The 15,127-nt window shown below is 40.5% G+C and overlaps 1 protein-coding gene across 1 annotated transcript; it reads right to left on the reverse strand.

Annotated features, from left to right (window-relative positions):
* Positions 1-667: 667 nt before the first annotated feature.
* On the reverse strand, positions 668-15,106 carry LOC306977837 (zinc finger and BTB domain-containing protein 14-like; the record flags this gene model as incomplete). The annotated part of the gene is made up of 8 exons (XM_079576277.1): positions 14,934-15,106; positions 11,741-11,929; positions 8,084-8,254; positions 4,746-4,838; positions 4,491-4,631; positions 4,206-4,429; positions 1,991-2,076; positions 668-842 (listed from the first exon to the last, which is right to left on the reverse strand). Coding segments are annotated over exons 2-8 (1,079 nt in total), but the record flags the coding sequence as incomplete, so codon positions are not given.
* Between the last annotated feature and the right edge of the window lie 21 nt (positions 15,107-15,127).

Here is a 15,127-nt window from a genome sequence, read left to right on the forward strand (position 1 = left end):
GTCGTTTTTTTTGTTGTTTTTTGTCGTTTTTTTTGGTCATTTTTCGTCATTTTTTGTCATTTTTTTGGCCATTTTTTGTCATTTTTTTGTCATTTGTCATTTTTTTTGTCATTTTTTGGTCATTTTTTGTCGTTTTTTGTCGTTTTTTTTGTCACTTTTTTGTCATTTTTTTGTCATTTTTTTGTCATTTTTTTGTCATTTTTTACACTCTGAGGCCTAACAAGATTTAGAAGGTTTTTTCAGAGGGATTTTTTAATATCTAATTCCAAACCTGATTTATTCAGCTTTGAAACCAAAAAAACAGGCGGAATTTGAGTTTTTACAGATTTTTTCACTGATGATTAGTTTATTGAAAAACTAAAGAAAATATCCAAAATCCCTCTGAAAAAATCTTAGTTACTAATATGTCAATAAAATAAAACCATAACATTTAATCTGGATCAATTCATTATTTACATTTCGTTGCCCATTTTAATGCTGAAAATGCCTTATTTTTATGTGAAAACATAAAATGACAGAAAAAGTGCAATACATTTTTTTCTCATATTTATATCTGTGATGTTCAGCAGAAGCTTCAAATTGAAATATCTCTACATTTATTTATTTTCCCTGTTCACCTGCAGTGTCTCGCCTTAAAAGAAACAAAATGTCTCCCCTGATCCTTTACTGGAGTGTTGGCCTCGTCACATCTGGCGCACTGACCTTGTCGCACATCTGGCAGGCGAAGGGCCGCTCGTTGCTGTGAACTCGCTCGTGTTTCTTCAGGTCTGGAGCTCGAATGAACGACTTCCCACAAACGTCACATCTGTACGGCTTAAAGCCTGTGTGGATCTTCAGGTGCTCTGGGGGTCACAGGTCACAGGGTCAGGGGTCACAGGGTCAGGGGTCACAGGGTCAGGGGTCAGGCTAGAGCTGGGTAACACCGACAAATAACATCAATATTTTTAGGGACTTAATTAGGGCTGAAACAACTAATCGATTAATCGACAACTAATCGATTACTAAAATAGTTGTCAACTATTTCAGTAATCGATTAATCGTTTTCTAGCAAACACAGACTAAAGTAGAGCAAAAAAGACATGAAAATTATGTATTTTGGATGAAAACCTACTTTGTTTTTAAAGTGAGGGTCTGCAGTGTTTTGTACATTGTAAATTTCATAAATATCTGTCTTTGTCTCGTCCAATCAGAAGCAGAATTAGCATAAATAGCCTTGTACAAACGTTTACTTTAAGTTTACTCCATCAACATGTCCTCAAGCGGCGTCACTTTAGCTTTATGTGATAAAAAAAATGGAAAAAATACAATTTCCATGCACCTTTCACAGCCAAGCGATTAATCGATTAATCGTAAAAATAATCGGTAGATTAATCGATTACCAAAATAATCGTTAGTTGCAGCCCTAGACTTAATCAATAACGATGATGAAGCGACACTTTGGGAAACTCAGAAATATGTAAAAATGTGCAACAGCATTTACATTGTATCACTGAGTGTGTGGGCGGGGCCAGGTGTGTGCAGGCGGGGCCAGGTGAGCGTGGGCGGGGCCAGGTGTGTATTACCTTTGAGGTGGGCGTGTGTGGGCGGGGCCAGGTGTGTGTGGGCAGGGCCAGGTGTGCGTGGGCGGGGCCAGGTGTGCGGTGGGCGGGGCCAGGTGTGTATTACCTTTGAGGTGGGCGTGTGTGGGCGGGGCCAGGTGTGCGTGGGCGGGGCCAGGTGTGCGTGGGCGGGGCCAGGTGTGCGTGGGCGGGGCCAGGTGTGTATTACCTTTGAGGTGGGTGTGTGTGGGCGGGGCCAGGTGTGCGTGGGCGGGGCCAGGTGTGCGTGGGCGGGGCCAGGTGTGCGTGGGCGGGGCCAGGTGTGTATTACCTTTGAGGTGGGCGTGTGTGGGCGGGGCCAGGTGTGCGTGGGCGGGGCCAGGTGTGCGTGGGCGGGGCCAGGTGCGTGCAGGCGGGGCAGGTGAGCGTGGGCGGGGCCAGGTGTGTATTACCTTTGAGGTGGGCGTGTGTGGTGAAGGCCTTGGTGCAGATCTCGCAGCCGAACGGTCGCTCTGCAGAGTGGAGCTTCTCGTGTTTCCTGAGACACAGAGGCGTAAGGTCAGACGAAGGTTTCTGAGTCTTCGTCTGTACTAAGGCTGCAACTAACGATTATTTTTTTATCGATTAATCTATTGATTATTTTTTCGATTAATCTACCGATTATTTTTTCATTTAAAATGAAGAAAAAAACATTGATGTTTCCAAATGGCATGGCTTTTATTTATTTATTTTCCCCACTTTTTAAAATAGTAAAGGCAAATGGCCCATTCTCTCACCTCGGGTCCCTGACCCACAGTTTGGGAAACCGCTGATTTAAAACTAACTGAAACCTGCACCTGAGGTTATTTCTGTCTGACCACTGAGAATCAGCCTGAGTCGGCCCAACTCGTTATAGACTGTGCACATTCAGAGAACCAGAGTTACTGTAAGTTACTGTGCTCGTGAGAACCGAGTGGATTCAACTCCTCTTTGAGACAAAAAGGCCACGGACACGGCTTTACTCTCGTCTATCATCAAACTACTGTCCTGATTCTACACTTCACTCTCGTCTATCATCAAACTACTGTCCTGATTCTCCGCTTTACTCTCGTCTATCATCAAACTACTGTCCTGATTCTACACTTCACTCTCGTCTATCATCCAACTACTGTCCTGATTCTACACTTCACTCTCGTCTATCATCAAACTACTGTCCTGATTCTACACTTCACTCTCGTCTATCATCCAACTACTGTCCTGATTCTCCGCTAGACACGACAACAAGAGAGTTTAAATGAGTGTTTTAGCCGATGCTCCGAGTCTGAGCAGAGAAAACATGAGACACGCCCGGGACACGGGGACGTGATGCAGCCGCGGAGGAGGCGAAGCATGAGGCGAAGCATGAGGCGAAGCATGAGGCGAAGCATGAGGCGAAGCATGAGGCGAAGCATGAGGCGAAGCATGAGGCGAAGCATGAGGCGGAGCATGAGGCGAAGCATGAGGCGAAGCATGAGGCGAAGCATGAGGCGAAGCATGAGGCGAAGCATGAGGCGAAGCATGAGGCGAAGCATGAGGCGGAGCATGAGGCGAAGCATGAGGCGGAGCATGAGGCGAAGCATGAGGCGAAGCATGAGGTGAAGCATGAGGCGAAGCATGAGGCGAAGCATGAGGCGGAGCATGAGGCGAAGCATGAGGCGAAGCATGAGGCGAAGCATGAGGCGGAGCATGAGGCGAAGCATGAGGCGAAGCATGAGGTGAAGCATGAGGCGAAGCATGAGGCGAAGCATGAGGCGGAGCATGAGGCGAAGCGAGAACCGGGAGACAGACGGCCGAGCGGGACACGAGCGGAGAAGCACTCGCGTGTTGGAAGAGACCGGGGGAAGGCGGTCGGTCTCTCCTGATCATCCACTTGCAGATGCTCCGTTTTGGTTTTATATGCGGCAAAGTAGGCGGAGAGTGAGTGCGCGCTGTCAGAGCCTGTCCCGTAACAACGCGTTGATTAATCAGTGAAACAACACCGTAGTTTGACTGAGATCGGGGCTCTTGCAGCCGCGGGTGTTTTCGTTTCACATGTTTGTTCATAGCCGTTGTGCTGTAGCCTGGTTAACGCCAGACTAAAATCACAAGTGATACTGCAGTTGGAAATGATTGGAGCGCACACAGCAGTCTGGCGTTAGCCAGGTTAGTTGTGCTGCTGTGATATGACATTTCTGCTCGACACAGTGTGTGTGCAACAGTAACATTATTAGGCCGTTTCTGGAAATACTCCCACACTTTTGACGACTTTTGCCGCGCTTTTCCCCCCTCGCTCGCAGCGTCTGCATTACGCGCAGTCACGCTGGAAGTGAAATGTAAACAAGTGACGCGTCGACGCACAAAAACGGCGTCGACGTATTTACGTAATCGACGACGTCGACGCGTCGTTGCAGCCTTAGTCTGTACTTTCCCTCCCCCCCTCAAATTTTTGTAATTGTCAATTTTTTGTCAAATTTTTGTCAATTTTTGTAATTTTTGACATTTTTTTGTCCAATTTTTGATCGTTTTTTGTTAATTTTTGTCGTTTTTTGTCCATTATTTGTCAATTTTTTGTCATTTTTTGTTCAAATTTTTCATTCAGCTTCAGACGAAGGTTTTTGAGTCTTCGTCTGTCCTCCTCCACCTCTCCTCCCCACTCCTCCCCCTCCTCACCTCAGCTTGCTCTCGTCCAGGAAGGCCTTCCCGCAGATGTGGCAGCTCAGGGCGTCTCTGGCTCCGTACAGCAGGTACTCCAGCTTCATGTCGCTGCTCCAGTTCGGCTGCTCGTCCTTCACTCCCCCGAGGTCGCTCCCGAAGCCCAGCCCCTGAGTACCCGAGTCCGCCTCCAGCTCCTTCGACCCCGCCTCCATCTCCACGTCCTGGTCGTAGCACGTCACCTGCAGGACGGGCGGCGCCGTTACAACCCGTTACTTCCTGTAAGAGGATCCGCGGTCGTACCTTGTGCACGTCCTCGTTGGCGAGCTCCTTCAAAATGGCCTCCTGGACCCGCAGCGCCGCCGTGGGGGATTTATCCAGCTCCTGATTGGACGAGGACTCCACCAGGTCGTCAGAGGGCGGGTCGTCGTGCTCGCCCAGCACCTGCCACAGGCCACGCCCACAAACACAGGTGAACACAGAGCCCACGCCCACACACACACAGGTCAACACACAGGCCAGGGAGTAACTATGTGTGGGAGGTTGTGTGGGGAGTACCTCGGCGTCGGGGGGCAGCTGTGCCTCTGGAGGGAGCGCCAACTTCACGATGTCGTAGGGAAACTTGTCCTTGTCCTCGGAGACGTCTCTTTTCTGAAACAACAGCGGGCGCTCAGTTAGTTCTAATGATCTGGTTTGGGTGAAGCCAGCCCCCCATGATGAAGCCGGCCCCCCATGATGAAGCCGGCCCCCCATGATGAAGCCGGCCCCCCATGATGAAGGGTTAGTGCTAGATGTTCTGCTCCGGAGGGACAGTCTGCTGTGAAAACGTGAGATATCATGGCACAAGTTAAGGTTCGGGCCAGAGAAATGTTTAACCTCTGAACTCCCGCCTGAACCCAGAGGAGCTTTGTCCTCACGTCAGCACATTTTTTTTACATCATTTTTTTGTTGGGGATTCAACTCATTTTTTTAACTTTTTTGTCATTTTTTTCGTCAATTTTAATCAATTTTTTGTCACATTTTTGTCATTTTTTTTTTGTCATTTTTTTTTTGTCATTTTTTGGTCAATTTGTTGTCAATTTTTCGTCAATTTTAATCAATTTTTTGTCACATTTTTGTCAATTTTTCGTCATTTTTTTTGTCAATTTTTCATCATTTTTTGGTCATTTTTTTTGTCATTTTTTTGTCATTTTTTTGTCATTTTTTTTGTCATTTTTTGTCATTTTTTTGTCAATTTTTCATCATTTTTTTGTCAATTTTTCATCATTTTTTTTGTCACATTTTTGTCATTTTTGGTCAATTTTTGGTCATTTTTTTGTCCATTTTTTGTCAATTTTTTGTCATTTTTTTGTCATTTTTTTTGTCATTTTTTTGTCATTTTTTTGTCATTTTTTTGTCAATTTTTTGTCATTTTTTTGTCATTTTTTGTCATTTTTTTGTCCATTTTTTTGTCATTTTTTGTCCATTTTTCGTCCATTTTTTCGTAAATTTTTGATCCATTTTTGTCATTTTTTTGTCATTTTTTGGTCAATTTTTTGTCAATTTTTCATCATTTTTTGTCAATTTTTCGTCAATTTTAATCAATTTTTTGTCACATTTTTGTCAATTTTTCGTCATTTTTTTTTGTCAATTTTTCATCATTTTTTGGTCATTTTTTTTGTAATTTTTTGGTCCATTTTTTGTCATTTTTTTTTGTCATTTTTTTGTCAATTTTTCATCATTTTTTTTGTCAATTTTTCATCATTTTTTTTGTCACATTTTTGTCATTTTTGGTCAATTTTTGGTCATTTTTTTGTCCCATTTTTTGTCAATTTTTTGTCATTTTTTGTCAATTTTTTGTCATTTTTTTGTCATTTTTTTGTCATTTTTTTGTCATTTTTTGTCATTTTTTGTCAATTTTTTGTCATTTTTTTGTCATTTTTTTGTCATTTTTTTGTCATTTTTTGTCATTTTTTTGTCCATTTTTTTGTCATTTTTTGTCCATTTTTCGTCCATTTTTTCGTAAATTTTTGATCCATTTTTTGTCACATTTTTGTCATTTTTTTGTCATTTTTTCGTCAATGTTTTCTCATTTTCATGTCACATTTCCATCTCAGTTTTGTTGCTATTTTCGCACCTTTTTTCCAGAAGCTTTTGGATTGGGGTAAAGCCAAACTGGAGAAAATGTGCTCGGTTCAGGCGGGAGTTAAGGGGTTAACTTTAAGGATTAGGATTATTTGTATTTTTAGACAAACCAACTCATAGATCTAAACAAAATCACAGCAGACGTCCCTCCCGAGCACACGATCCAGCACTAACCATGATGAACCCGCCCCCCATGATGACCCCGCCCCCCCCATGATGAACCCGCCCCCATGATCTTATTTGGGTGAAGCCGGCCCCTCATGATGAAGGGTTAGTGCTGGATGTTCTGCTCCGGAGGGACAGTCTGCTGTGAAAACGTGAGATATCATGACACAAGTTAAGGTTAGGGCCAGAGAAATGGTTCACCTCTTAACTCCCGCCTGAACCCAGAGGAGCTTTGTCCTCACGTCAGCACATTTTTTTTCCATCATTTTTTCGTTGGGGATTCAAGTCATTTTTGTAACTTTTTTGTCATTTTTTTGTCAATTTTAATCAATTTTTTGTCATTTTTTAGTCATTTTTTTGGTATTTTTTTTGTCAATTTTTCATCATTATTTTGTCATTTTTTGTCATTTTTTTGTCATTTTTAATCAATTTTTTGTCATTTTTTCAATTTTTTGTCAATTTTTTGTCAATTTTTTGTCATTTTTTCGTCAATTTTAATCAATTTTTTGTCACATTTTTGTCATTTTTTCGTCATTTTTTCGTCCATTTTTTGTCATTTTTTTGTCATTTTTTTGTCAATTTTTTCGTCATTTTTTCGTCCATTTTTTGTCATTTTTTTGTCAATTTTTTGTCAATTTTTTGTCATTTTTTCGTCAATTTTAATCAATTTTTTGTCACATTTTTGTCATTTTTTCGTCATTTTTTCGTCCATTTTTTGTCATTTTTTTGTCATTTTTTTTGTCATTTTTTTTGTCAATTTTTCATCATTTTTTTTGTCCATTTTTTTTTGTCATTTTTTGTCATTTTTTTGTCAATTTTTCATTTTTTTTTGTCACATTTTTGTCACATTTTTGTCATTTTTTTGTCATTTTTTTGGTCAATTTTTTTGTCATTTTTTGTCATTTTTTTTGTCCATTTTTCATCATTTTTTTGTCATTTTTCATCATTTTTCATCATTTTTTTTTGTCATTTTTCATCATTTTTCATCATTTTTTTGTCCATTTTTCATCATTTTTTTGTCAATTTTTCATCATTTTTTTTGTCACATTTTTGTCACATTTTTGTCATTTTTTTTGTCATTTTTTCGTCAATTTTAATCAATTTTTTGTCATTTTTTCATCATTTTTTTTTGTCACATTTTTGTCATTTTTTGTCATTTTTTGTCAATTTTTTGTCATTTTTTGGTCATTTTTTGGTCATTTTTTCGTCCATTTTTGATCCATTTTTTGTCACATTTTTGTCAATTTTTTGTAATTTTTTTGTCACATTTGTCATTTTTTCGTCAATGTTTTCTCATTTTCTTGTCACATTTCCATCATTGTTTTGTTGCTATTTTCGCACCTTTTTTCCATCTAGCGCTAACCATGATGAACCCGCCCCCCATGATGACCCCGCCCCCCATGATGACCCCGCCCCCCATGATGAACCCGCCCCCCATGATGACCCCGCCCCCCCCTGATGAACCCGCCCCCATGATGAACCCGCCCCCTCATGATGAACCCGCCCCCCATGATGAACCCCGCCCCCATGATGAACCCTCCCCCCATGATGAACCCGCCCCCATGATGAACCCGCCCCCCCCATGATGAACCCGCCCCCCCCCTGTACTGAGAGCAGAGCTTGTCTAAGAAGCGAATGCCGAGGATTTGTCCCGACGACATCATGAGGTTCACGTCTTTCTTCTTGACGCTGATTCGAGCCGTGTACATGTAGTTCAGCACCTCCTCGAAGATATCGGAGCGGATGAAGTCGATCTCGATCACCGACGAGTTATCCACCTGAGGAACCACACAAAAACACGAGTTATCCACCTGAGGAACCACACGCAAAAACACGAGTTATCCACCTGAGGAACCACACAAAAACACGAGTTATCCACCTGAGGAACCAAAACACGAGTTATCCACCTGAGGAACAAATCAAACAAACAAATGTGACAAAAATGTGACGAAAAAAACACAAAAAAATGACAAAAATGTGACAAAAAATGTGACAAAAAATTACAAAAAAATTACAAAAATTTAACAAAAATGTGACAAAAAATGTGACAAAAAATTACAAAAAAATTACAAAAATTTAACAAAAATGTGACAAAAAATGTGACAAAAAATCACAAAAAAATTACAAAAATTTAACAAAAATGTGACAAAAAAATAAAAAAAAATGTGACAAAAAAGTGACGAAAAATTACAAAAAAGTTACAAAAAATTGATAAAAAATTAAGAACAAATTGATGAAAAACCTGAGGAACCAAAACAAACAAACAAATGTGACAAAAAATGACAAAAAAATGACAAAAAAATGACAAAAAAATGACAAAAAAATGACAAAAAAAATGACAAAAAAATGACAAAAAAATGACAAAAATTTGACGAAAAATTAAAAAAAAAATCACAAAAAATTGATAAAAAAAATGACAAAAATGTGACAAAAAAATGACAAAAAATGTGGCAAAAAATGACAAAAAAAATGACAAAAATGTGACAAAAAACGACAAAAAAATGACAAAAATGTGACAAAAAACGACAAAAAAATGACAAAAATGTGACAAAAATTTGATAAAAAATTGAGAAAAAAATTACAAAAAAATGATTAAAAATTGAAAAATTGATGAAAAACCTGAGGAACCAAACACAACACGAGTTATCCACCTGAGGAACCACAACACAACACGAGTTATCCACCTGAGGAACCACAACACAACACGAGTTATCCACCTGAGGAACCAAAACACAAGTTATCCACCTGAGGAACCACAACACAACACGAGTTATCCACCTGAGGAACCACAACACAACACGAGTTATCCACCTGAGGAACCAAAACACGAGTTATCCACCTGAGGAACAAAACAAACAAATGTGACAAAAATGTGACAAAAAGTGACAAAAAATGACAAAAAAATGACACAAATGTGACCAAAAAATGACAAAAATGTGACAAAAAATGACCAAAAAATGACAAAAAAATGAGACAAAAAATGAAAAAAATGAGACAAAAAATGAAAAAAATGTGACAAAAAAGTGACAAAAAAGTGACAAAAAAGTGACAAAAAATGAAAAAAATGTGACAAAAATGTGACAAAAATGTGACAAAAAATGTGACAAAAATGTGACAAAAATGTGACAAAAAATGACAAAAAATGACAAAAATAAATGACAAAAATGTGACAAAAATGTGACAAAAAATTACAAAAAAAATGACAAAAAAATGAGACAAAAAATGAAAAAAAATGAGACAAAAAATGAAAAAAATGTGACAAAAAAGTGACAAAAAAGTGACAAAAAAGTGACAAAAAATGAAAAAAATGTGACAAAAATGTGACAAAAATGTGACAAAAAATGACAAAAAATGACAAAAATAAATGACAAAAATGTGACAAAAAATGACAAAAAATTACAAAAAAAATGACAAAAATGTGACAAAAAAAATGACACAAAAAATGATAAAAAATTGATACAAAATTGATGAAAAACCTGAGGAACCAAAACACAACACGAGTTATCCACCTGAGGAACCAAAACATGGTTGATGGTGATAACTTAAAGAGGGGGTGTTCTGCTTTTGTCAGTCCCATAGCACCAGTCTATATCTCACTACAATGATGACAAACCTTCTGTTGGTCTGTAAATGCAGTAAATTAGAATAACTGCCTTGTATAAAATGAGACGAAAACAATGATGGAAATGTGACAAAATGTGACAAAAATGTGACAAAAATTGGATAAAAATGTAAAGAAAAAAAATACAAAAAATGACAAAAATGTGACAAAAATGTGAGAAAAAATTGAGAAAAAATTGATGAAAAAATACAAAAAAAATGTTTTTTTTAAATGACAAAAATGTGACAAAAAATGACAAAAAAATGACAAAAATGTGACAAAAATGTGACAAAAATGTGAAGAAAAAATGTGACGAATAAATGACGAAAAAATGACAAAAAAAATGACAAAAAAATGACTAAAATGTGACGAATAAATGACAAAAAATGACAAAATTGTGACAAAAATGTGACAAAAATTGGATAAAAATGTAAAGAAAAAAATACAAAAAATGTCATAAAAAATTGAGAAAAAATTGATGAAAAAATACTAAAAATGTTTTTTTTTTTAAATGACAAAAAATGACAAAAATGTGACAAAAATGTGACAAAAATGTGACAAAAAAATGATACAAAATTGATACAAAATTGATGAAAAACCTGAGGAACAGAAACACGAGTTATCCACCTGAGGAACCACAACACAACACGAGTTATCCACCTGAGGAGTCAATTTGCAATTTACTGACTTTATCTCCAAGGTGAAGAAATGTAGAAGACATTTAGAAAAAGATAGGGGGATTTTTTTTTTATATATATATACTTTATATATATATATACTCCACATTTGATATTCTGAGATTATGAGTGATTACAAAGAAAAGTCCAACCCGTCACACAGTTCAGCTGTAGACCAGTGGTTCCCAACCCATTCCAAAAACTATGGCCACTACAAATGTGTAAAAGAATGAATGCTAAAAATAATTTAAAACAAACTGCAATTGGAGTGTTTGATGCAGCCGTGCTCCTTTCTTATTAACTACAACGACAATATGTTCGATAAACTCGGGGAACAGAATTCAAGAGACAGTGGAATAATTATGGATAAATATTAGGGGTTCAGCTCTAACGGTTTGGTTCACGGTGCAGGACCCGTGGTTTGGTCCATCACGGTAGTGTGCAATCAAAAAAATAATGAGTATGTTTTGAACTGAAATAGCCTAATGATCGTTATTAGACAGTATTTATAACCTTACATAAAATCGGCAATGCTTTCAAAGCTGCTTTAGAATCAAATGTACCTCTGGGCTCACAATACGTGATGTAGTGACTCAATCTGCTGTTGTTCGGACACCGGGCTCTGACCGACTCTCGGCACGTCTAACGCTGGAGTGACTTTTTTTTTTCTTTTCCTTTTCTTTGTGATGATAGTTTTAATTTAAATGACAAATAAAACGGCAGTAAAAGTGCCAAAACAGTCGTTCTGACGTCACGCAGCGCGGAGAAAGTAGTGTCTTGTGTCCGAATCGCCAACAGAATCAGTGACTATACAGTGCGGGCTTATGTAGTGAATGAGGGGATAGGGAATAGTGTGGACATTCGGATACAGCCTGAGACTCGTGTTTCCTGTGTGGCGGTCAGAGACTGAGACTGTACCTCGTGTGTCCTGTGTGGCGGTCAGAGACTGTACCTCGTGTGTCCTGTGTGGCGGTCAGAGACTGTACCTCGTGTTTCTTGAAGAGCTTCTTGAAGTAGTTGGAGCAGGCGGCGAGGACACAGCGGTGAGCTCTGAACTTCACGTCCTCCACCACCACGGCGATGTCACAGTGCTCTCCCTCCAGACGCTGCTCGTTCAGGAGCTTCAGGAACACGCTCTTATGGTCCTCGTCCGCGTACTTCACCGTCTCACACATCTGGAACCACAAACACCACTGAAACAAAACCACAAACACGCCTAAAGACTACAACAACACATGCTGCCTTCATGTGTCTCATAACTACAGTAAATACCAGTTAAATTCAAGCAGTTCTTATATTGGAAGAGTTTCGTGGCGCTAGGCTAGTGCTAGGCTAGTGCATGTCTATGGTATCAGCTAGCCTGCATTAAAAACAGTGTGACCGGCTCCATAGAGAACCTGAGGCTAATCTCTCATAACACCAGACTAACCATATAAGTTTCTGTGTCTCAACCTGGGGGTCGCGAGACAAATTTGGGGGGTCGCCAAAGCATATAGATAAAAATGTCTATTTTAATATTATTATGATGGTGTTGCTATTATACTAGGGTGCCATTATTTGTTCTTAATTTGATTCATTTTATTTTAACCATTGTTTTGTCTTTGTTTTTTTTAGAGCACATTTTCTCCAGTTTGGCTTTACCCCAATCCAAAAGTTTCTTGAAAAAACTGAGACGAAAACAAGGATGGAAATGTGACAAAAATGTGATAAAAAATTTATAAAAAATTGACGAAAAAAAAAAAAAAATGTGACAAAAAATGACAAAAATATGAAAAAAATTGATTAAAAAAAAATGTGACAAAAAATTGATGTGAAAAAAAAAGGTGTGAAAATAGCGACAAAACTGAGACAAAAACAATGATGAAAATATGACAAAAATTTGATAAAAAAATGACGAAAAAATAACAAAAATTTGACAAAAATTCGACAAAAAAAATCACATAAATGTGACTAAAAATGGACGAAAAAATGACAAAAAAGTGACAAAAATGAGTTGAATACCCCACAAAAATATGATGGAAAAAAATGTGATGACGTGAGGTAAAATATCCTCTCGGTTCAGGCGGGAGTTAAGAGTCTAAAGTCCCTGTTTTTCCCACGGTCTGACCCAGGCGGGGGTCACGATCCTAATGAACTGTTATAATGGGGGTCGCGGCTCAAAAAGGTTGAGAACCACTGCCATAGAGTCATGTTTGGAATATAACTGACCTGATCACATGAATGATCACATTTTGAGGGACTATTTTCTATTTATAACACACCTGTCGCCTTCTTAGCCTCTATTTACAAACTAATGTCACAAACTAAAACCACACATTGAAACCATTATTTACATTACATACGTTTTAAATGAAATATAAAATGAAGTCTCATATTTCAGTCTGTGGCTGCCGACGCGCTGAGACATGAATCTGATCCGAAATCCAAACTTGTAAACTTTAAAAACATTCGCAGCGCTGAAAGTGTTTGGCTCAAAGGCACAAACCTCGCTCTGCCTCGTGCACGGTCCGGGAGCTCCGTGCACGCTCAGCCGCGCGCACCTCAGACCAGCCGCGGACACGCGCCCTGATGCGTGTGCACGTGGCTCCTACGGACTCAAGACTCGCACGTGGACCGGGAGCGGAGGAGCGGGTCTGACCGGGGTCTCGCCGGGCCGGACAGGGCTGACCGGGCCAAACGGTGCCAAACCGGACCTTTACGCGCGGACCTTTACGCGCGGGGACTCGGCGCTTTGAGCTGTTTCTGGGCGTGTAACTTCCAGAGTTTGGAGACATCGCTCCGGTTGTCGGACACGGAACCTTAAACGCAGAGGCTGCTTTAGAACTAACTCTGAAGTTGAGGCGCTGGTGTTTAGGACTTGGGAGAAATCGACTTTAAAAACAAATATTACGCAGTTTTCGTATCTTTACTGACGGAACAAAGGCACAAAACAGTGGACGTGTCGGACTGTGTGTTTCTGAATCCACCGGCTGCTTTAGAGCGAAAGTCTCGTCAATCCGAGAAGTCTGGCTTTAAACACGAACGGCCGTTTTAGGCTTTTATTTACAGGAAATATCTGTGAAAATGCAGGAGTTCGGGGACCTGCGCGTCATGACGCACTCGCCTTTGTTTGCGGCAGCCTTTCAGTCAAATGACCTCAAAACTGCGCAGAGGAAAATCTCATGTTTATGTATCGACCACGTTACATAATAAAACATGTGGCTAAAACCGCGGAGAAGAGTCAGAACAATCAGAGTTTACTCAGTTTCCCGCAGCCTCCGCGGCTAACGGCTAATGCTAACAGGCTACTGCGAGTTCGAAGTAAACAATACATCATTATTATGTCACTTTTCAGCCATTTATGACTAAAACGGGATTTAAGTAAACCTGGGGCTTAAACTCGTATGTCCACATTCATTTCCCAGAGGGTTTTAGTGTCGGTTTGTTTTGTTTAGTGTTTTATAGTGAAATGGGCCTGAGTTAGCTCGGACACAAAGCCTTGATTTAGAGCTGGTTTGTTTTAATAACTTATCAGTGAAGCTAAATCCTCAAAGGTGACTCGGTTATTGTGAGGATTGACGGGCTGTTGTGTAAGAAAATTAATAAAAATCCGTAAATATCTCTCTTTTTGGTCGTTGTTTTGGTGGAGCTGAAGCTAGCGGCGGCTAAAGCCTGCGGTGAAATGGCTAATGCTAACCAGGCTACAGTAAACAATACATTCTCATTATTATGTAACTGATCAGCTTCAGGCCAAATAAAGTCGACCTGGGGTTTTTAACACGTTTATACAAATCCAGGGATCGTCCTTTAGAGCTTTTAATTCGCGTTTTGTGGAAGAAAGACGCGCTTCGGTCCGTAAATGTCTGTAGTTTGTGTGAAGCTGAAGCTAACGGCGGCTAAAGCGGAGACAAAATGGCGTTTCTTCCCCGCGGTGGGAAGAAGGAGCAGGGACATGGCGCGGTGTCTCTCTCCCGAAGCGGACACCGGTGCGGGGACCGGGGGGGGACACTGAGGACACGGGGAGGACTGCGGGACACGGGAGGGGGGAGGACACTGGGGGGAGAGGCAGACCGGGCCGAAGGGAGAGAAGCGCGGGCTGGGGGCCGGGGACGAGCCGCGGCCTGGAGCCTCGAGTGCGCGCAGGGCCGGGGCCGAGCATCAGCAGCGCGGGGACGAGGCGCGGGCACAGCGGGCACTTACCTTGGCACAGGCTGGCACGGCCCGGTCCGGACTGGCACGGGCTGGCACGGGTTAAGGCTGGCACGGACCGGAGCGGGTTTAATGTTAAAAGAGCTCGAGCGGCGGCAGCGCGCAGGCAGAGGGCCAAATACTGCTCTATAAGGGAGGAGCCACTGCGCATGCGCCAACCAGGCCAAACCACAAGTTTCACTCAA

This window comes from Gobius niger (assembly GCF_951799975.1).
Source record: "Gobius niger genome assembly, chromosome: 18".
NCBI lineage: Eukaryota > Metazoa > Chordata > Actinopteri > Gobiiformes > Gobiidae > Gobius > Gobius niger.